Source organism: Falco punctatus (genome assembly GCF_963210335.1).
Source record: "Falco punctatus genome assembly, chromosome: 9".
Taxonomy (NCBI): Eukaryota; Metazoa; Chordata; class Aves; order Falconiformes; family Falconidae; genus Falco; species Falco punctatus.
Window position 1 is genome coordinate 30,752,777 of NC_137589.1, and position 24,005 is coordinate 30,776,781.

General features: G+C 44.8%; 1 protein-coding gene across 4 annotated transcripts in view; it reads right to left on the bottom strand.

Moving 5' to 3' along the window:
* SH3PXD2A (SH3 and PX domains 2A) overlaps positions 1-24,005 on the bottom strand; it is a 272,067-nt gene that overhangs the window by 59,702 nt on the left and 188,360 nt on the right. Inside the window, exons 1-2 of one of the 4 annotated variants that reach the window (XM_080402563.1) lie at positions 19,855-23,911; positions 15,778-15,909 (exon numbers count right to left, since the gene is read on the bottom strand). In XM_080402563.1, the coding sequence (XP_080258689.1) occupies positions 15,778-15,886 (109 nt within the window). In that variant the 5' untranslated portion in view covers positions 15,887-15,909; positions 19,855-23,911. Of the gene's footprint in view, positions 1-15,777; positions 15,910-16,218; positions 16,435-19,751; positions 23,912-24,005 lie in introns of those variants that run through there. The other 3 variants (XM_080402561.1, XM_080402562.1, XM_080402560.1) reach the window with 3 other exon arrangements.

Here is a 24,005-nt window from a genome sequence, read left to right on the forward strand (position 1 = left end):
TTTCCTCTTCTCCAAGACTGCCATTAACCAAAAGCCTCCTATCCAAAACAAAAACGCTAGACGGAACACTATCCACGTTCCTCCTATTTTGGGAAAGTCTGGATTGGAAGCCTAATTTCTCATCTTGAACCCATGTGTAGCTGCTTAAGTATAGTTCACGAGCTATATAACATTTACAGCTTATTCCTATGAAGGCTACAGAAAGCTAACAAAAGTAAGAATCATCAGCAAAATGTATTACAAAATGCAATGCAGAATAAACTGGAACAAACACTGATCATATCACTGCTGCCCAACAAGGACCTTCTGCTGCACAGAAGAGATGTGGTATTGGGAAAAGGTAATTTAGTGACAAGTTGAGAGCTTGGAAAGTCCAGTTTTATGGAGGAAGGCTGGGCACTCTTCTCCCAATTCATCCCAAGTCCATTCCTCATTTCCATGAGAAACTGCACTTGGATTTTCCAGAGTCTTTGCCACCTATTCAGAATCCAGTCTTGAGCAAAAAAAGGCAAGTTTGCAAGGCTGCCAGTTCTTCAGTCCCTACCTGGTCACACCATAAAGTCCTCTGCCTTTTGATTCCCTTCTACCAGCCTTCAAACAGTAATTTCTGAACACTTTCAGGCAAAATTCCACCTACAATATATTACTGGCTTTGAAACAGAAGAGGGCAGACAAACATCCAAATACAAATTGAAAGCATTTGCTCAAAAGACTCCACTAGTGTCTCAACAGTTCTTGACTAGTCAACACGTTACATTTTTATTTTTAAAATGTACTTCTACCATGGTTCTTGGACCACTTAAATCAACATCATCAAATTCCACTATGGATTTAGACTTCACAATGTGACTTGAGTTCTCCAAGCACAGAGTAAGAGTCTTGTGAGAAGATTTTGCTTCTGCCAGCATCCACTTCCAAGTTATCCAGCCCCGGATAGCTGAGAAACAAAACAGGATAGCTGCCTCACGGTGGTCAGCCTCCTACACACTCAGGAGCTTCCTGACTACTGCTGCATTATGAATTTCATGAGCTGTCAAACAGAGCTAGGTCCAGCTGTGTGCCCACTGGTTTTGAACTGCGCAGCTTGGGGCACCACATGCCAGGCCAGTGCAATACCCTGTCATGAGTACGTGATAGGAGGCACAGTTCTTATTTCAGGGAAGATTATGAAGCTGTACGCATCCAGTGAAACAAAAACCTGATATGGCCCATATTGTGAGATGGAAAGGTGCACACAAATATCGAGCCCAGATGATCAGGAACTATTTGCTGGCTTGAGCAAAGCTATTATTCACACCTGTTCACTGGCAAAACTGTACAAGTCCAGTCAATTACTGCCTCTGTGTTGGCATCTCTGAATGTAAAGCCACGAAAGAGCAGAGAAAGATGGATGGAAAACATGACCAGTTATGAGACTCGTTTTCCTCCTCCACACTAGAAGTTAAGCACAGACACCAAAGAGCACAGGAGGCAAAAATTAAGTAATAGAGAAAGGGGTGCATGACAGAGGGATACATTTGAGTAGCAGATGCCAAGGAAGAAGCCAATTTTAATGTTCCTTTGCCCTTTAGGCCACAAGGCACCTCCTGTGACTAATGCACATGGAAGTGTTTTCAAGGATGTTGGCCACATAATGCTCACATAAACTTCATGGGATTAACGCTACAGCCTGTGGGATGAATCACTCCTATCTCTTTCTTTTTTATCTCACAGTAAAATCTCAGAAGGAAGAAAGCAGTGTCTTGCTATAAAAGATTCTCTCTCTCCCTACTCTCCAAAAACATTTAAAGGACTTCTTACAAATTGGATATTGCTGAGGCTACAGGTAAGAGGATTATGTACCACTGAAATAAACGTACCCAACTTACTTCACATCATTAGCTAAACTGTCTTCTGCCATTCTTTCTATGGTTATTTGTTACATCACCTACAGAAGCAGTCTGAAGTATGAGTTGGCCATAAGTAAGCATTCAGTGGAACTTTGTAATCCCCAGGAACTGGTCTTTACAAGTCCACTTTCTCTGAGAAAGAGGCATCATTGAGCTTCAGAAGTCAAAGATAAGCAGTTCTGACTTCCGTCATGACTCCAGTTGAACAGGGGTGACTACAGTTGTGAAATTTGCTTTCTTAAGTGATGGCTGCTTTTACCAACCGAGGTCAGGCTCAACTACAGCAATCAAGACTCTTTCCTGCCAACTCACCTGCAAGAAAAACACTAAGTACCAATGGATAGTCTAACTCCAGAGCTCTACCTTATAAGTGAAATTCTAGTCCATCCACCAAGACCTGGTGAAGGCACAGCTCTGAGACAGCTACAGAAAAATGCCTCAGCATCACATTGTTGAGGTTAAGTAAAAGCTTCAGTCCCACAGAAACACAGGATTATGATTTCCTTAAACAGAGGAACATGCTGTGTTACATTTCCTTAGATGTGAGATTTCCTTAGATGAGGAGGACCTGCTCCTGACAGGTCACATTAGCTGAGGATTTAGCTATCACAAAAGACCAAAAAACATTAGTCACGTGGGAGTCTCCACAGAAGATATAGGAGATCAGTGGAAAGGAACAAGAAACACAGCAGAATAAGTGGTACCCAGGAAGGAAGTTGCTATTCTCCACCTTCACTCAGTTATCCTCCTTTCAGGCCTCCCCTGCTGCTGCACACACTTAAGTTTCTAACAAATATTCCTGGGATCAGTCAGATGGTCCACTGAGGAGTCTGTTTAAACAAGAAGCAAAGAATAAATAGAGGAAGGATTATAATGATTAGGGGATATGGAGAAGAATTACTAGTTTCAGCAAGTCTCAGCTGAAGCAGATGGTGTTCCTGATGTACCAGGGATCTGGCGCTGTTATTTCACAGAAGCCACAGTAGCTCACCTGGCCACCTGCAGCCTTAGCTAAGGTGCAGGTGAATTTGGCCCAGTCACTATTTCTATTCCTGTCACTGTGTTGCCCCCGAGACACACTTGCCAAGGGCAAGGGCATGCCCAGGCACTCAGCCTCTGCCATGCCTACACATAATCAGTGGAAAAAAAGCCCTTATGCAATTCAAGCACACCATGAAAGGTCTCAACACCAGCTTCTGTCACAGCATTGCAAAGGGTGGCTACATTTCATCTGTAACGGAATCCCTGAAACCACCAGCATTTACCCTCAAATGCCACTACACAACAATTCCTGGTAGTCTGAGCCAAATTAAAACCAGTGTCAGCAAGCATCTTGCAAGCCATCCCCAGAACCGTACAGTCCCTGAGTTCCCCCATGTGCATTGCACGATGGTGGTTTCTGTTTAGGGTTGTTTGCAAGGGAGGCTCTGGGGTGGTGTAGGGAAAGCAACACCCTTTCATGTGGCTGGCTTTGAAACCTGGATACTTCTGTGAAAGAGATACTTAACCTCCCAGTTCCCAGTTGCGTGGAAGGGTTCACACGCCAACTCTCAAAGGCTCACTTCTTATTTTAAAACCAACAGGCTAACAGTCCAGGAAGTGTATAGTCAGCTCCAAAAATACACCAAAGACGTCTGGAATGACCAAGTGTGTAATTTAGCTTGTAGCTGGTACAGGAACCAGTCCTGCTTGCTGTGCTCAGGAAGAGCAAAAGAGGCAATTTCCATAGGGCTCAGTTATCCCATTTGCCTGGCGATGGAAACAGCATCCCATTTCTGGTCATTCCACTTTTATTCAAGGACATTTTGGTCACAGAAGGTCTACTCGAAGGAAGGGAATAATTTGAAAGCTCACCCTGAGCACACAGCCATCCCATAATTTTGGTTCTTCGTGCTCTGCAGAGAGCTTCTTTCTTGGTAACAGTAAGGAATTTTAGTCAGGATTAAGAACAAAATCTTAAAGAAACTGTCTCTCAGATTCGTGATCCTGTTTTCAGGCAAACAAACAAGGTTCACCTTCTCTCATGAGTCACTGTGTGCAGTTTTCTCCCTGCCCACACCCAGAAATACAGATTCTTCAAAGTGGTTTTGAGGGCATTGAATAAGTTCATCTTGAGTTTAACACTAGGGTTTCAAATAGTTAGTGATGGATCTTCCCAGGTTCACATTAACCATCCTGAATCTTCAGCTATACTCAGTTAAGATGAATGGGCCGTGTCTCTCCTAGTAGCTCAGGTTTTCCTCATGCAGGGAGGCCTCCAATAACATCCAAATGCTATAAAAGCCCATGTGGGAGATTAAAGTGCTATTTATGAACAACGTTCAAGGCAGTGATTCAGGTTTAACATTAGATGCTGTTCTTCCAGTCTTAGGATCACCACTGCACGGACATTTGCCCTGCACCCCTCCATCAGCTCCGTCATGTTTGAGTAGGGACTGTGTTGAGGGCTTCCTTAACTTCATTTCAGTTTCAGCACACTGACATTTCTCGTTCCAATTGCCAGGTTTTGTATGCAGTCACCTAGACTGCCTAAGAGCTATTGTCCTTTAAGAAGGATACATTTCACCTGCACGTATGGTCACTGTTTGAAAGTCAGCACCATACCTCAAGACCTGGATATCAAATCATGAAGGTGTTATCTTATACTTGTCAGACAGCACAGACACGCGTGTTAGTCTAGCTAGTGGAGGTGCTGCTAATCATGAAAAAGCGACAACTTATTTTCTCTTTTATCCAAGTATCAAACCGGTCTGGGATTCTTAAGCAAACACAAGGCAGCTGTATTAATATAGGAGCAAAGTGAAGCTAGTCTGCCGCGTAAGTGCACCCAGCATTGTCCTTGCCCTCAGCTGCTGGGAGATATGCTTGCATTAAGTCCCACTCCACCAGTATGCTTACCAGAAAGGTTGTGTGTGCACAATGGGAGAGAGGAAAAGATCAGCAGGAGACAGTTCTGCAAACAGAACTAAAACAACTTTTCAAAGCAACAGGCCAGGGTTTTCCAGCACGCGTTCGCATTGTGGGGAGAAATAGAAAATATGGATTCAAGCAAAGTCTGGGAAATTCTTGACATTATCACCGAGCCGAAGTTTAACTACATTGCCAATATAACTGCAGTCCAGCTTCATTTGAAATAAAGTGATGTCCCATTGCATGTGAAACTTTCAGATGAAGTCACACAGTATCAAGATACAAAAAACTGAACTGGCCAATAAAAATAGTAATGAGAAGCCAGCCAGTAAAACAGAGATCCAAGAGAACCCATCTCATACCTCGTGTCTTCCAGAACTGCTTCAGTTAATCTAGCCATGAGCCAACATCCTTCTACCACAAAAATAATTAAAGTCTCCATCAAGAATGCTGGAAAGTCTGACGTCCCAGCCTGAGGGGTGGATGGGAAGAGCTGACATACACCTCTCTGTCAAGCTACCCCCTAAATCCAATCATATTCTGAAATTCCTAAGCAAGGCAATTACTTCTTTAGGTTTTGCTTAATCTGAAGATGGACAAGAAACTAGTTTGTGGGGAAACTGGACTCTTTTTAGCATGAAAACCAAAAGCAAGGAGTTATGTAGCTGGTCATAACTGAAATGCGTCTGCTAATGATTATAGCTTCCATTTTACTGCCAAAGTATAATTGGAACTGCTTATTTGCTGTACAGCTTGGGGGGGGCGGGGGGGGGGGGGGCGGGGGGAATCTCTTCCATCCTTTATTAATCTTGTCCTCATCTGACACAACAAAAATGCACCATCAGTCTTTTGCTTACTTTGAAATGGGCCTGAAAGTCACCACAAGAGCCAAAGCTTTTGTGTATAATTGCTTTCTTGATTAACTAGAACAAAGGGCAGAAAACATCAGTCACCATGCATTAAGTTTAGTATTTTCATGGCTTATTTAAAGCCATTTCAGTGACTTGCTTTCTTAAAAGAAACAAAAACCTGGGAAATAATTGCTTTTTTAGGGTTTTTGTGGTGTGGATTTTTTTATTTTTGTTTTTTAAGGCAGTCACATCCCAAGGAACGTAGCCCACAAGGTAACTATGGGACTCATCGGAAGGCCTCAGTAATATCCTTGTATCTTCTTGGCCCCAGGCAGTTTCTTGCAGCGGTGCTGAGCTGGTGACCTATTTGGCTGATATAGGAAACCCAATCATTAGAAAGTTTATATATTCTAATATGAAAAGCAGATTTTCCTTGGAAACATTTTCTTGAGGCAGGTTTCAGGGTCCTGAAACTGGCAGTGACTGCATAAATAGAGGAGGTAATAAGTAAAGGCTCCAACCAGGGATGCTGTGTAAAATTTTTTCCTTTTCAGCCTGCCATCCTAGGTTCCAAACAGGGTATAGAGTGGAAAGAGAATTTAACTATCTGCCTGAGTAGAAAGTCTCAGCACAGCTGGATTAGACGAGAAAGGAAAGAGGAGGGAATTTGCAGGCAGCTGGAAATTTCAGAATTGAAGTTTTCAGAGGCCTAGTGGAGAGCCTACCGTTCAGGAGTACCTGGGTGTGTTGTACAGCAAACTTAAGGTAGCATTGCTTGTGTCTTGGCTTCTCCACACTTACTGATGTGCCCTGCTCCTCTGAGGCTAAATTGCCTTTAAGGACAACCAAGTCTTCACATCTGTGGTTTCAGTGGTCACATCCCACCCTCTCCCCAGCAGCCAGACTAAAAGGGCAGTCTCAGAAGCCCTGGAGAAGATTTCATGCTCACACAGCTACCAAACATGGAGTTCAGACAGACTTGTTCCCTCTCTTGCTCCTGGAGGGGGTCTTCAGGGTCTTAAGCTCCTTGGATATAGAATCATAGAATTGTTTAGCTTGGAAAAGACCTTTAAGATCAGAGTTCATCTGTTAACCCAGCACTGCCAAGTCCACCACTAAACCATGGCCCTAAGTGCCACATCTACAAATCTTTTAAATACCTCCAGGGATGAAAATTCAACCACTTCCCCAGGCAGCCTGTTCCAGTGCTTGACGAGCCCTTCTGTGAAGAAACATTTCCTAATATCCAATCTAAACCTCCCCTGATACAACTTGAGGCTGTTTGCTTTTGTCCTGTCACTTGTTATCTGGGAGACTGACCCCCACCTGCCTCCAACCTCCTTTCGGGCAGCTGTAGAGAGCAGTATCTATTATATCTAATCTAAATCTGCCCTCTTTCAGTTTAAAACCATTACCCCTTGTCCTCTCACTACATGCCCTTGTACAAAATCCCTCTCCAGCTTTCTTGCAGGCCTTTTTAGGTACTGGAAGGCTGTTTTAAAGTTCTCCCTGGAGCCTTCTCTTCTCCAGGCTGAAGAACCACAGTTCTCTCAGTCTGTCTTCTTAGGAGAGGGACTCCAGCCCTCTCATCATCTTCAAGGCTTCCTATTCACAAGAATAACCCTTCACCCTAGCTTAGAGAAATTTGGGGGTGGGGGACAGTTGTCCCACAAAGACATGACATCAGCTAAATAAAAGGCAAATGAATGCAAAAGAAAGTGGTTGGACTTCAGATGTCTCCATAAAAAAAAGAAAAGAAACCCACATAACTGAACTAGCCCTGTCAGAATACCAGTTGCCCAACATTAAGAGAAACAATGGGAAAGGGATTAAAAAATGAATGTAAACCACAGACTATAGCCCAAAGCATTTCAGAAAACACACTCTAGAGGGATGACTTCAAACAGGAAGGTCAGTTTTATTGTGTCTCTATCTGGAAAGATGTACCTTTAAAACAATTAAAGACCAAACACTACATAAAAGGGATCTGATAGGTAATACCAAAGAGGAGAATGCTTTAGAGGAATCTCTTGTGTCCGTACTATTTGTTAATCACTCTTTTCCCTCTATAGGAGGATGAAGTGAAGCAGCATTGCTAGAAAATAGTAATTAATTTCTCACTACACTGAAAACTTCCATAATGAACCTGAGGGAACAACACAACTAGTTAACTTTAGCAAGGCTTTATGAACACACTGAAGGTCACTTTAGTATGACATTCAGCTGCTCCCAGCTCAAGTGGGACCCAAATAATACAAGCTGCCATTTAAGCTCCCCATCCCAACAAGCGAAACATCCCTACTACCAGAGCTCCAGTGCAGTCTGGAGGTGTCCCAGGAAAACTTCAGCAGAGTTAGGCATTGCCAAGGGTATAGTGTTACCAGACAGCCATATTTCAAGTGTTCATAATGAGCTTGTCACCAAAAAGTCAGAGCAAGTACACACTGCAATTCAAAGCCGGGCAAAGGAAAACCAAGCGAGGATGTCTATGAAATGCAGAAGGGCTTCCAAGAAAAGATGGAAACGTCACAGCACAATTGACAAGATACTCTCTCCTTGTCACAGAGCTGAAACAAGTATTCCCAGCAGAAAAGCAGGAGCCCACCTCAATCCCTTTGCGTGGTCACAAAGCTGCAGGTATTTCAGAAGTGACGCTAGAAAACAATCTCATTTTCCACAGTGACAGGATAACTACAAACACCAGAGTATTAACAACCCTGCATTGGTTGCAGCATATAGAATTACTTTCCAAGCTCTTAAACACAGAAACAAACGTCACTTGTTATGTAAGTTACTGAGTGGGGGAGAAGAAAACCATTTAGACATCACAAGGTAGCAGCATGAATATTACAAAACATTCATAATTCAAGCATTTTGTTTTAAGCAGCAGCCTCCCAACTTCAGCTGAGATGGTAGTGCGGTGATGCTCAAGCAATAGGCAGGTCTAGAAAAGTCAGTCCCAAATAGCTTACCATTGTACAGGGCAGCCTTGAACTGCAGCTCAGAGGTAACTGCTTCAGAAATGTTGTGGCATACTTCCTTTCTGGGCAAAGTAAATGTACATTAAATTCTTAAAACTCAAGTGAGGGCTTCAGCCATACCAACATATCCTTTGCCTGCTGAAAGCTGAACAGAAGAAAGCAGCCACCACCTCCCTACCCTTGCAGGGGCACACATTTAAAAATCTAATCTGATTAGAAAAAAGGCAAGAAAAAAAGGGGGTCAGAAAATAGCTTATGAAACAGAATCACCAGAGAGGTCAGGGTAGGCTGTCAAGGGCTGCTTCCAGCTTAGTACAGCTGCTAAAGTCATTAGACAATGTCACCCCACCCTTGGCCTCCCAGGGGCAAGAGCAGAGGAAGGAGGGCTCCTCCTCATCTCCTGCTGACCTGGTTGTTTCTTGTGTCAGTGTAAATTCTCTCCATCCATTCAACATTTTGCAAACAGGCCACTGGAAGAGGGAGTGCCTGTTTGCAGGGTTGGTCAGACACTGTATTCCCAGAAAGGGGCTGATCTCCCATGAGAGCTTGGCTAGAGCAAGTCATTGCATCCAGTTTCACCTCTTTGTTCTAAGCTTGTCTCAGGTTTCCCCTGGAGCCAGCACACAGCCTGAATCAGTTTAGATGTTCCTGTCCATCCTATCATTCCTCTTTTCCACTGCCTCCTTTAAAACAAGGGACCCTGGCTCTCTCCACAGACAGCAGCTTCCAGACAGTGAAAGTTTAAAATAAAACTCACCCTCTGCAGCCAGACGCACCAACAGGATGCTTTGCCTATACTGTGGCAAAGCAAGAGACCAACCAACCTTGATCACTACATCCACAGAGCCTGAAGACAAAGACACTGCTGCAGTGAGACAAGCAAGTGCCATTAAGCATTAACAGAGACGTCTCAGACTCTGCCTACACAGAGAAGCCCTTCCCTAGCCCTTGAGCTGCAAGTGTTTGAAAGAGAAAAGCATCATTGCTTTGCCAGTATTCTCCCTGTTTGGAGGCAGGATGCATACAGTGTTTTTTAGGACATTAAACAACTTTCCAGTAACTCCTAGCCAAAATTCCTAATCATCCACCCTGCCTCCTCAGATGGCCCGTGTTCATTTGCCTTAGTACATACACTGGGCAGAAAATTGAGGCAGGACAGGAACTGATTCATAAGTGGATCAAGTATCCTCTGCTGTAGGGCTGGTGACAGTCCCAGAAATGCAGGACACAGGGGAAGGCAGCACTGTTTAGAATAGGGCACTGGAGTCTACAGACCTTCGTTTTTGAAGAAAGGGTTTGGGGTGGTCCTTCCCTGAACTCAGCCCTGCTTGTCAGTTACGAACACTGGTGCATACAGGAGTAGTTACACAAGCTATCCCAGGTATTTAGTGGTGGCCACTCACCTAAACTTGTCCTCTGGGGTGAAGCCACCAGTGCTAGAGGAGAAGTGTTCAACCTGTGTAAGTGTTTGTTTCTCCTTCTCAAATTCCAGGCACAACTCAAGGACTGATCAAGAAAAGGGGCTGCTGTATGAGGGAGTATTTACATTTTATATCACGACCACAGTCTCTTACAAGGTCTTAAAGGGAACAAACGGAAATGCAGAGAACTGAAGTAGCTTTCTCAGAGCAAACAGCAGAGCAGGGCTGGATGTACAAACAGAAATAAAGTCCTGCATCACATCTGATGGACTACGCTCTCTTGAAATGCTTTGTAAGGAAAAGAGCTTTCCAGGGAAAGCCAGCATGCACAACAGCACCCGAAATAAAGCATAATATTGGAAATTAGGTACACTGTGTCTGGCAGCACATCTGACCACTGGATGCAAAGCTATTGACAATTCAGAAGCAAACATGGTAATTGCATTTGCAATTTGTTGGAGAAGTACATCCACGTTTGAAGCCTAGGAAACGGCTAGTGTGTCACTTATCTGTTGGAATAAACAGAAGTGTACTGTGTTTTGGCCAGCTTTTGCAAGATGATAATACTAATGCTCAGAGACATTCGCTAGCAGTGCACACAGCGTCATGCTCCCCCCACATACAAAGCAGGAGATCATGAAGACAACAACATCCTAGAGAAAGCAGCAGAGCAGCAGAGAAGCAAGACAGGAATAGTGGTCCTTACAGAATTTAAAACAAAAACGTCACCAACACTAAAGAAAGGGGAACAACAACAAAAAAAATAAAATCAGTGCTACTTGCAAAACCAGGCATGGTAGAGGGGATATAGAGATAACAGATTGATCCATCAATTGTGAAAAAACATGTTTCTCTGTTTCAACCTGTAAAACTTTAAGGGTGCACCTTTAGCTAAAAGGCAGTAGTTAACCATGGAAGTCATCTTGGCCTGATTTGGTACCAAGTAAAACCACTTATGTAACTTGCAAAACAACACCTTCAAATAAAGGGTGCTATGTTCCCCATGAAGAGGCAGAAGCCTAACTCAAAAAGCCTACAGTCTAAGAAGAGGGAGTTTGCAATAGGGAAGCCGGTGTACCCTCAGAAGTCAAGAGTCCCAAGGGAGCTGTGGCCTGTCTGCATCTCCCTCCTAGATCATGACTGCAGCCAGTGAGCAGCACAAGTGAAACCAAATGGTTTAGCAGAGCACATTGCCGAACTTTGAAAACAACACCAGTCTTCTGACACTGTGCAGACAACAAGCAAGTCCCAAGACCCCTAAGCCAGAGCACCCTGATGAGCAGAGATCTTGCTAATGGTGGTGCTTCAGTGCCATGTCTCGCATCCCAGCTAAGGAGAGAAGAGTAGCTTCCCTTCCCAGAGACCCCTTTGGGTCCCGATAAAGTTATACTAGCCATAATAGCTTTGTTCTACATATTGCTTGTAATATAATATTGGAAATTGGTCTGCAATTATGTAATTGCAAAGGAAATGGCTACAGTTCTGCTCAGCCCCAGCTGAAAACACCATACCATGATGCCTCCACTACAGACATGGCTCCCGGAGTCCGCAATGGAAAAGCCTGCAAGCAGAACATCCTGCCTGCAAGCAGAACAGCAGCAGAGCCAGAGGTGCTCGTGAGTATGCTTATACTTCACTGTCTGTCAGGTTTTCCATTGCAAACACTGCTGCCACAGTTTATAGCTTCACCATTTCAAGCCACATCCATGCAAAACTTGGCAGAGAGCTGCTCTGGCCCAGTCCCTCCCCCTTCTACCTTAAAGAAATCTGTGTCGGATTCCCCCTTCTACCCTAAAGAAATCTGTGTCGGATTCCTGCTTTAAAGTCACAACATTTCTTTCCTGCAGCAGAAAGATTTTTAAGTCATTCCACAATGCTTTTTCAGTTAAGGTTTAAAAGAAACCTACATATATGACAGACAAGACTGGACTCAAGTATTCATATTGTTATCTTGAAACAGCTCAGAAATGTTTAGATAGTGTTGGACAGTGCAGGTTGGTTATACAGTGCCTTTAAACAAATCACAGCCACTTCTAGCAGGGAACACAGGCCCTGTTAACTACAGCCTGTTCCCAGACACCATCTGTAGAAACTATAAACCTCCACTTTTCTCCCAATGCATCTGTGGCCATTGTTACATGCAGATTTTCCTCTCAGCTAAGGAAAAAAGAAAGAGATAAATATCCATCAGACACATCAGGTACACTGAGGGTCTTCTGCTCATGTAACCAGAATTAAGGTCTGAAGGACAGTTTTTGTTGAGCCAACATAGGTATTCCCTGCAAAAACCGAGTGCTGACATCTGAGAGCTAGTACATTACTAAATAATTTGTTTTGAAGTACAGAAGTCCTCCAGGTTTCTTTCAGACTAGCAAGGTTTGCATCCATGGCAATTGCAGCTACTGTCAGGTTACAGTGACCCATGGGCTTCATAACAGTGATGAAAGATTTTAGAAATTACTCACCACATATGCTACACTGACCTTGCTTTTAAGTCAAAATACTGAACAAAAATTTCAACTTCAAGTGATGTCCAAGTCCTAACTTTTATTGGCACAATAATGAAGACAACATTATCCAACTCCTTCAATGAAAGGGAAAACTAAGCATGAGACAAGGTCCTACCAGACAGGTTTACACATATCTGCCTGCAAGACTCCTTAAATACTATCTCTTATATGGGAAAACTAACACTGAATAATACTACTCAGTAAATGCAACACCCTTAAGATGTCAACATTGCCTGATGATAACCAGATAAGACTGCAATAAATCAAATGGCAGATTCTCCCCCTCCCCCCCGCTGCCTCTCCTTCTGCCCTATACACTGGCCTTTGAAAACAGAGCTCACTTCCTTTCAAAGGGGTACACAATTTGGAGGCAAACACCAGAGAAGATGGTAACTCTAGCTCAGGTCCTAGAAGTGTTCAGAAGAAAACATCAAGCAGAACATGAAACAGGCACCATTGTTTGGAAACTAGTTTTGAGGTTCCTTGTGTAAAAAGCATAGGACCATCTGACCAGTAAAGAGAAGGGCTTTTTTCCTGTACAAAGCCATGCAACAGAGTCAAGTCAAGGTTTTTCCCACTCCAGCGAACAAAAAAAAACATTTAGGTGTCCCTAGGCTTTAGCAAGCAACCCTGTTCAGGCAAGGTTTTAAAATCAAACAGTCACCCGTGCCTTTTCATACCTAGCTTGCCCAAAGTACAGATAAAACCCCCAAACTAGACCTACAATATGCTACATGCACGTGTACGCACAAGGAAGTCTGAGATCCTGGCTCAGCAGCACATCCAATGCACACTGTCCAGTCTGATGGGACTTCTCAGCCACGCAGCTAACCAGCTATCAGCCATACTCCTTCCGTTCCCTGAAGGAACCGGCCCTGCTGCAGGTGACATCTCTAACACCTTACAGCACCTTTGTCTGTCTAGACCAGGAGAAGAATGAGCATAATTTATACAATCACACCTATAGTTTTACGACACTTACCAAGTCAACATAACCATACAGGTCAGACTAATTACTACACATGTGCATAGTCCAACAATCTTATTTTCTTGGAAAGTAAATTGCCATGTTTTCAAAAGCCATAGCCACACCATCTAAGCTTGTTTGCCTACACTAAACAGACACCCAAATTCAATCAGTAACTTGTGAGTTTTAGAGGTCAACACTTGAGAAATTTTTGCTAGATTCGTTACGTGCCATTCACAGGTTCAGCTATAGCTGAAGAGACAAGATGTCATAGCATTAAAGTCACTCCTGTGGCATCCCTAACCTGGGACAGAGTGAAAGTGTACGCTTGGAGTCCTGTCCTCTGAAGAACTAAAAATGATTTCTCTGCCAGAACAGTTTAGACAAGCATCCAAGCAAATGATGCTCCCTCCATCACCAATCTCACTTATGGATGTTCTTTTTTAAATATATATTGATATCTTTATTTAATACATATCTCTGTATGTATCTATCTCTCTAAAGGGCAAGATCATAGCATGGAGTTCAGGACTTCAGATCTTCCTTGCTTACATGGGCATGAAGACGTTTGGCTGCTAAGCATCATAACATGGTCTTAGGAACTTCAGTCCAATTTCAAGGATGTTTCCTTAGAAGAGTCATGTTTCTGGACCCACTAATTAGATTCAAACCCTGACACTCTCCATTTATATCTCCACAGACCACGTGTTCAATATAATATGACGTGAACTGTGTAAGGCAGAGATGCCACATTAAAAGAAAGCACAAAGGAACTGTAATTTGAAATTCAAACACTTCTTGCATTATTTAACGGCCCAATTTCCTTGGCTCCACAAGCCATTATTCAAGACAGGGATATCATGGATATGAATGTAAGTTGCCACAACAACCGGGCTTGTTCTGACAGCAGTTAACACCCAGTACTGACAATGAGGAGCCATCAGGCTTGGAAGGGGCAGATGGGCATTTTGGCCTCTGCTAGTTTTGCAAGTGATGCAGTCTGTGCCCAGGAGACAGGCATTTCTGTTCACACTGGCCAGGGCATTTCTACAAACAATCCTTTTGGACACCATGCTAAATCACTGGCCAGCAACTGACTGCATCACTTTGAGCCAAACAAGCATTAGGCTTTCATACAGCTGAGAAATCACCACTCCATTAAAAGAAGAGAAGAAAAAAAGAATAAAATACAATGCATGGTCATCATTGTGGATAACCTGACTCAGAGCTCTGGAAACTGGATTTGAGTCCCAGATCAGGGTGTCCTGGTTCCCCCAAACTCTGGCATGCCCAGCACACTCCAGAGCCAGCCAGCTGTGAGAGCCCTGCATGTGGAGCTACCACAACGTGAGACTTTGCTTGAAAGGCTCCGAATGCCAGCAGCTCCTCTAGATGAGGACACACAAGTCATGAGTGGGCTGGACACCAGTCCTGGACAACATCTCTGGTTTAATACACAAAGAGTGCTGGAGGGGAGGAGGGGGAGCTGCTGAAGACAGGCAGTTATTCAAACCAGCTGCTAACCCGCTTCAACCACTCACACGTACACAGTCTGCTGTGTTCAGCTCGAGTCAAAGCTACCAGGCATCCAAGAGTTAAAGTACACGAAAAGACATCTATACAAACACTTGCCAAAAAAATCTCATTTTCCAAGTGAAGCTGGTTGTTCCACGGATGGCAGAAGGGATTTCGTCTTGCTTTTACATGACAGCCTCTGCCTGCTTGCCTCAAGCTTCCCCAATTAACACTTCTGCAAGAAGTTTTGAAACCGTGCATGACCACGTATTTATCTACGCACATTCTCTCCCCTCCCTACCAAACTCTGGGCCATGGGCTAAGCTGTCAAGCCAAGTTTCATCCCAAGCAATTTTTAAACACTCATCCTATAAATCCTCCAAAAAAGGGAGTTAGTAATGGAAATGCTGACAGAGACTTGAAGAGACAGCAGGGCAACTCTATCAGTCTACTATACATCAGCTTCATTAGCTGCAGATCCTTCTCTCCTTCACCTTCGTTTTCCATTAGCGTACTTTGGCTAATTAACGCACAAAACCTATGAAACATTCTTATGGGAGAAGGCAACATTTGGCCCCCGTCCCAAATCAACACTGAGAAACTTCAACATGCTCAGTACAGTAACTGTACCAGATGGAGCTAACGTACAAGTAGTGACGAGGAAACTGGAGGAAGAGGAACACATGCAAAAATCGGACCATTGGAACAGGGAAAAGGAGCAAATGTGTCTTACCGCTTTCGTTTTTCTCTATGACATCCACGACCTCTCCAGCCTGGAGGCTGATCTCAGAGTTCTCCTGCTTCTCATAGTTGGACACCACCACATATTGCTCCAGGATCATGGGTTCGGAGCTAGCATCAGCACCTGGGGAAGGGAAAAAGCAAGCCGTAAGCCAGCTTCCAGCCATGGCTCCTTGAGAGCGACCTCCGTCCATCCGATTCACAACAGGCCAACTTGTCACCAGAGCCAAGCGAATCAGCAAACAACCTTGGCTCGCAGCATATCCCCAAATGGCTGGCCATATAGAAACAGCCTCCTCTGGCCCACAACCCAGCAGCACAGAGGGACATTGGAGAGAAGAAGAAGAAAAAAGGGGAGGAAAAAAAAAATATGAATAGGAGCCGAAAACAGTGAATTAGTTGCAAAGTTTCATGATGGATTCTGAAAGTAAACCTCTTCCCAACATGGTTTGCATAATCCTTGCTCCCATTCAGAGAGAAAAATCCTGGGCAGAAGCAGCATAAATCCACAGCTGAGCCATCCCCCCAGTAAACCCAAAGAAAAAACAGCTCTCCCCTTGGCGGCTCAGCTCCTTCTCCACTCTAAAGGCTTGTGCTGAAAGTCAAGAGGGGGCTGTAGATGCCAATCATATTCGTCTGCACTGCAGCCCTTAAATAGAAACACATGAGCAGGACTGAAAGAGAGGGAGGTGGGGTGGAGGGAGAGAGGGGAGGGCGGGGAAGAGTGTTTGCTTGAAACACAAGAAGAAGAAAAAAAAGTTATAGCGCCAGATCCTTACTCGAACACGGCCACCCCCCGCCTGCCCCGCAGTTCCGCATTCCCCACGGCGGAGCAGCCGTGAGTGGGACAGGGGCACGGCGCGCTCCGGCTTCCCCCTCTCCATCGCTCCTCGGCGCCTTTTCGGAGCCCTGGGAGCCAACCTCTCCAGTTGTTTGGTTTCTCTCCGTACCGAGGGCTTTCAGCTGTCAGGGCCGTTTATGAATGAGAGCAGGCTCTCAGACAAACAGGGGCAAAAAGACGTGCAAAATAACTGTTCTCCTCCCTTCCCCCACATTCCTGGATTTTCTTCTTAGGTTTGGTTTGGGTTTGCTTTTTTTTTATTTCTGACTTTTCCACCCCGAAACCGAAATCGTGCGTTTTGGGGTGGAGCTGCAAGGCGGGCACACCACCGCACCAGATGTGGAGGGAGACCTCCTCACGCTGCTGCTTGCTGTGTGAGACACATCTCGGCTCCCTGGTGCAACATAAACAGTGCAGATGGGGGCCTCCGCAGTCTCAAGCCCAGGCACAGACCGCCTGGAAACTGCCTTGAAAAAACACAAGAACCTTTAGGACACCAGGGTTTATTAATTTGCCCTCATTTATACACTCTTCAAAGTGTCTGACCAGAACAAAAAGCACCCACAATCTCTAAGAGCCAACATGCCCCAACACAAAACTATTTTACAGGTTTCCTGAATTGCAGCAACGTGTATTAGGGCAGAGCCGTTTGGGCCAAGAGCATTATTACACATTTTACATATCAAGAGGCAGTTCCTGTCTCCCTAGATTAAGATGCAGATGGAAAGGGGAGACAGAAGCAGATGTACGACTTGCTGAAAGTCCCATTTCACGTGATGGGGGCAGAGCCAGGAGCAGACTCCCAGTCTCCTGATTCTCTGATGACAAATTGGCTATAAGAGACGGGAAGGAAGCAGCATGGTCTGAAACTGTCCACCAGACAAGTCAGGGGACTGACAGCCAAGCACAGGATGCTCACTGCCATATTTCCAAACGCAGCATGTTCATATGTGTTTCATATGCAAAGTGATTCTACAGACAAATAATTAGCATCCCTGCCAAGAAAGAGGTGAAGAATGCATCAGCCATTAAAACAGCATCCTGTGAAATGAAAATCCTAGAACAAAAAGCAATTAATTCAACAGTTTCCTTTCAGGAAACGCTATCACAATGCCTCTCTTTGGACCAGATTTAAGAAATCCAGAGAATCAGAAGACTACCTTACTCCCTAAGCGTGCCTGACTTTCCTCAGGTTACGTAAGCTAATTTTCTTTAAAGAGGAGTCATCTCCTCTAGAACTTTATGTTTAAGAGATTTAGCTTTTCTAGGTAGTTGAACCACAGCCAGTAGCAGGAACAGGGGAAGAAGACCATGAACTGACAACATTGTAATTTGTAATAAAAATTTTCACCACAGCTGTTCATTCCAAATAAGCATCGTGTTTCTGTTCGCGATGAATCAGCTTGACTTGTGTGTTCTGGTTTAAACTAGTGCTAACTGGGTTACCTAGGGTGGGATACAGTGCTTTCCCCTCTCTCACACTGCTTCCCACACAGTCCCTTCTCCAGTTCAGAATGGGGCAGCATGATCATCCTCCTGCAACCTATTTATGCAAGTAAAACCTACAACCCCTACTTCGTTTTAGTCTTAAGATAAATACCAGTTCTCTAAACCAGAACAAAAGGTGTCATGGCCTTATGTTTATGAATGAGCAGCAGCAAAGAATTCATTGTGTGAAAATGCAAAAGGAGGGACCGAACAGTGGCAGAGGGAGCAGGGGACATGTAGGAGGCTACTTGCTAGCCTTCTTTCCTCTAATCTCCTGGACAGTTTTCATGGGAGTAGATTGAGACAAAGCCCAAAACCACAGCACTGGCTTGGTGGCAGGAGTGGTGCTCATGTCATGCACATGTCCCTGCTAAGAGCAAGGGGAGGACCAGGCTTGGAGTGCAGGCTGGCAAGCGCCCCGCTGCCAGCCACCAAGGGCAAGCCAGGGACTGTGTGCTCAGTGAGCACCCTTGCCAGGAAACCCAGAGAAGCAGCACTTCAAATCCACCTCTGCAACTCTGGCTCTAAAAAAAGTGGCTTTAGAACCCACCTTGTCAGGTATCTTGTGTCTGCACTCACATCTCCAAAACCCAGTAGGACTTCATGATGCTGTTTACTCTGTCCTGCCTTGGATAAAGTGCTCACTGCAGGAGGATTTATTTGTCACTACAGTGGCTGGGGCAACATACACGATCAAGAGACTGTTCAAAGAAGCTTGAGTTTTACAGGGTTCTTATTAAGAAAAAAAAAAAAAAAAAAAAAAGTGATAAATTCCTTGGTCAAAGAAGTAACCCAGGTCAAACAAGCTTGTCCATTTACAGCTATAGCAGATCATACCTAGATGATACCCCCAACCCCTACCCACCTTTGGAGGGGTGGGGTCCCCACAGCTGCCAGACTGATGCTTGCCCAGGATTAGGTACTGCACAGTGGGAAAGACTTCAGTAACAGTAAAGAAAGAAGGAAAGGAGGAAGGAAGACAGAGACACAGCTCCTCCCAGTAATCAAAAGCCTTAAACATCTTCTGGGTAGCCTAGTTTAGGTTGTTACTATACTCCCTTCAGGCACTTTAACCCCTCCTCAGCCTTCCATTCCCCACAAGCATCTTTATATGAATTACTCCTCAAAGACACTCAGGATGCCCACAGTATTGCTGGTATGTTAAGTCAGACTGCAGGTTCCCCTCCCAAAGGGGATTCTCAAGAGAACAAGACAGGCAGCCCCACAGAGAGCACAGCACCAATTAACACCCGCTGCCGTGAGCGCTTCTGCATCCTTGCCAATTGATTCAGATCTAATTTGAGACACAGGACACAGCATTACATTGAAGACTAACAGCCTGCTCCGTGTGAAGCACGCCAGGCAGGAGGGATACAGAGTGGCACGAGTTCCCCAGCAAGCTCACATGCATGCTGTGCTGCTCCCGACACTGCAGCCCCACTTTTTTAAAAGCCTCTTCAGTCCAGGCAGGAGAAACAGAGAGCAGAGGATAGGATAAGGCTGATGTGCCAGGTGAAGTTCCCCCCTCCTCTCCCACAAAAAAAGCAGAATTAGTATTTTGATTTAGCTCCAACTTGCAAGCCCTCCCCAGAGCAAAGCGCATGATAGATTGCTGGCTGAAGTAAGAGTTTGCTTGCCTCTCCATTTCTTTTTGCCGCGAGTCCGTTTCCTGGTTAAAGTCTTGAGGATACCCCTCCTCCTCTCCATAGGGCTCCACTTTACAATCCTCCCGCTCCTCACCTCAGCAACCCCTTTCCTTGGGCTGGGCAGAAATGTCATCGGAGCTTGTCCATGCCCCTCAGAGCTGGCACTAAGTGACACAGTTGCACCCTGTCCCCCTCACTGGGCAGTGAGGAGGGAGCGTCATTCCTCCCACTGTACTCACGAGACCAGCAACTACTGGGAAAGCCTCCTAAATAAGAGCGCAGAGCACCCGTTCCAAGCAACGTCTTCCTCCTCCTCCTCCTGTGTTGCAACAGCTAAGACCTATGATGGTTTTGCAATAGCCAAAAATTAAAACCACCAACTGGACTCCAAAAATAAAATCATCTGGATATGGAAATCTGAGACTCCTGATCTTTGCCAGAGTATGCCGTTGTTATCAGGCTATAAACATGTCTGCTCTTTTAATCCGTACAGTGCACAGGCTTTTATATTGCCCTTTTATGATTATCAATCAAGTGTTTACAGATTCAGACTAAATGAATTAGTACTGGGCTGGTCAGTGGAAGTTTCGTGGAAGAAGCCAAAACCACAGAAACGGTCAGTGAACGCCATAAGGATGATTCACGGCTGAACAACCAACTGGCAGGTAGTCCAGCTCTTCCGACCCGGGCACACTGCTGAGGACACGTGCAGGGTCTGCATGCAGGGGTGTCTGGCAGAAAGCATCCCCAAGTGTCATGGCATTCCATATGATAAAGTCAGAGCTCTGCACTTCTCTGTACATAGGGAGGAGTAATAGTGGTAGCTTGGATCTAGAGCTGTGGTTTCTTGTTAAAGCCAATTCTTGAAGGGCAAGCCTTTATATATCTCTGGAAAACTCCTTTTGGGGAAGGAGGCGGGGGATAGATAAAAAAAGAATACCCAGAAGAGCAGCAAACCTACTTAAAACCCTCACATCAGTCCATGCCCTCACAACAATCATATGCCCAGCTCTAAACACAGGGATTTTCTTCCCCTGAAAGCTCTACTTTTCTTTCTTACCAGAAGGACCACATCACTATGATAAATAAACATATTAAAATGGCATGTTTTCTTTGAGCCTTCCACCAGTGATCTACCCCCAAGGATTTTAAAATAGAGAGCTTAGGTCTGCCTAAAAATTGGGTTAAGTGTCTGTTGCACACAAGATCAAAAGCAGACTTTACCACGTAAAGCACATGAGCTCACAATCTCACAGGGGTCTTGGAAAAGCAGTTCCTAAAATAACCAGTTCCTAGAGTAAGCAATGGGACGAGACTGATGAAGCCTCCTACAAATCTCCTTTGGGACAACACAAGTCAGATCAAACCCACGTTTCTAAGCCTAGGATCTCTTTTCTATTCAGTGTCGTGGGGTTTTGTTGTTCTGGATTTTTGTTTGCTTGTTTGTTCATTCTTTTTTTTCATTCTGTGCCCTTTTTCACGCCTGTGCCCTTAGCAATCAGGCCTTTGACTCATCTCCTGGATATTCCAGGACTCCAGCCTGTCACTCTTCAGCCCCTTCCCACTTACCAAAATTCAGGCTATATTTACACATCAATTATTGGAGGTAAAAGGCCACCCACAGGTTGTGGCAACAGGAAAAGGGATTAGTTTCCATCCCTTCTGCCAGACAGGAATCCCCCTCAATTCTAGCAGTGTTCAACTGCTCTTGGTGTAGCCATTCTGAGCCACAAAAATTTAGGGACAGAGACAAAGGTCAGAATCACCCATAGTAACTAAAGGAATTCAGTGCAAGTCCGGTCCAGGTCTCAGCAATAAAGCAATACTGGCAAAAGTCCCCTTGCCTCATTACAGATGAAAACAAATGTTTGGATAAGTCTATCAAATGTGTTATTACTACACTGTAATTTCTGTAGTTCTTCCCTGAGTTTGGCCAGGTAGCTCTTCATAAAAAACAAAGCAAACCTGTTGGTTTTTCACAAAAGTTTCAGAAGCAGGTGACACTCTGCTGTTAGGCAAAGACAGGATTGAAAGCAGAAAGAGAAAGGTTTGGATCTGACTGCTTAAGTAATTCAGAAGACCCAAAGGCTGAGAAGTTTAGCCTAAAACCTAGTCCAAATGCAAAGAATGCCTGAGAATAAGCCAAGGCTGAGCACTATGCGCCCAGTGCTGGCCAGGTTAGCGTGCAAACCCTCTCACCCCGGGTCAGCAGCCATGGTTAGTGTACAAGAAGCTTCTCTGTAAGTGAGCATCCCTGCACACACCTTCCTCAACTCCACAGTGCTCATGTGCTCTGCAAGCCCTTCAGTACATGGGGCAACAGCTTCCCTGAAGAGCAGCTACAACTCCAGTCTTTCTTATCTTTCTGGCTATACAGGCAGAAACCTGGTATAGAAGGTGTCTCCATGAGCTGCATTAGCTTCCTCCTGCCCCCCTGGGTTGCTGCTACAAATAGCTACAGGGAGCCCAAGCCAACAGCATGCATTGCCACCAACAAGGGAATATGACCAGCAATCATAGCAGCAGAAAAATAACCTGTGCCTGGATTCATTCCCCAGCATAAGGCACACGTAGTATTTTCTAGCAATTCTAAGAACCAAGATCTGGATAAGCCTTCAAGAGTTTGGGACTAGGGGCAGCTTTAAGGTTGACTATGGCTTCCAGCAGTGGAATACGTGTCTGACACACAGCTAAAATCAGCAGCAAAACACAACCCCCACGGGGAGGGAGTCAAGAACGAGCTTGGCCCATGGTAAATGGCAGGCATGCTCTCAAGCGAGTTCTCCAGTTCAGTTCTTCCTTCTTTACAGTCCTCAGCAGCATTTCCAACAAAATCCTGACAAACAGACAAATTCAGTGCTGCCCTTTGCCAAGTGGAGCTTGTTAGTCTCAGGATCTTATTTTTTATTTTTGATCTGCTAGGTTCTACAACAGAGCCAAGAAAAATTAGCGGCAGGAGGGTGAAAGGAAAAAAAAAAAAAAAAGAGTCCTCTTCCCACTCCTTCTTGGAAAGTTGGCTCCCTGAACAGCAATTCCAACCAAGTAGGTTACAGGTAGCAACAGTTAAGAATACTTAAGTATTTTGCACACAAATCTGTTAAACTGCTTGGAGATTTTCAAACAGCTGCTAGACAGGGTCTTCCACCAGGCTGAAGTCACCTATATACTCTGGTATTTGCCCTAGTCCTGCTCAGCAGCGCAACACATTGACATCACTTCACACGGCACAAAGCAGACTAGCCAAGGAATTTAATGGCAGTTGGGGTGGCCCAAACTAGTGCCCCACCACAGCACCTCTCAGGATCTGGCTGTATGGCACCTTTTCCCGAAGTAGGAAATCAAACCACTTGCAATCCTTGGTTAGTGACCACTTCACAGAGCAGGTTCGCGCCCTCAGCTGGAGCTCAGGCAGCATGAAACTGGCTTCTGTTCCAGTCCCCAGCCCCCAGTTCAGGACACAGGTACGCGCTGGACTGGTCAAGATCATATTCAAATTCAAGGCTGCTCTGTCAGCCTGCCACATTAGTATACAGCCCATGGCAGATCTGGACTGAAGACTAGCTGTGTTGGAAACCGTGGATTCTTTTAGATGAGAAGTAAACTGAAAGGCCGTGTGAACTGGAACAGCATGGGGAGCTAAGAACCTGCAAACGTACCAGAAGACTTCTGAGCAGGACTATGTATCAACAATCACCTTCTTGAGCACCATGCAATGCAATTAGTCACGTTTGCCCTATCATCATGCACAGATTTTTTTGGAACTAAACTAGCAACATGCATTTAGCTAAAAACAGTCAGCAGAAGGGAAGAAATTTATATCTGTTTGAGATTTTACTTCCTTGCCCTTCAAGAAGGATGCAAGCCTTGGCATTCTATTTGTCATTTTACATATAGCAACATGAAACAGTCCCAACGGATGTAGAGAGTCAGAGAAATCCAGAGCCTCACCCCACCCCAGCCGGCTAATCTGAGGGCTTCTTGTCATTATTCCCAAGCAACACCACCTCTTCTGTCTCCATCTCAACACATTTCTCTCCTGCTTAGCCTTTTTCTGTTTCCCTGTCTGAGCTCCCTGGTGACCTTTCAGCCACCAGGCTCCTGTGAATGAATACTTCAGGTATTTCTGCATTTTTTATCCCTCCTGAATTTAGACCTACTCTGCTAAGATCAGGCACATACACACACACACACACACACACACACACCGGGTTATATTCAACTTCTGTCAAGAATAGCAGTTCTGAA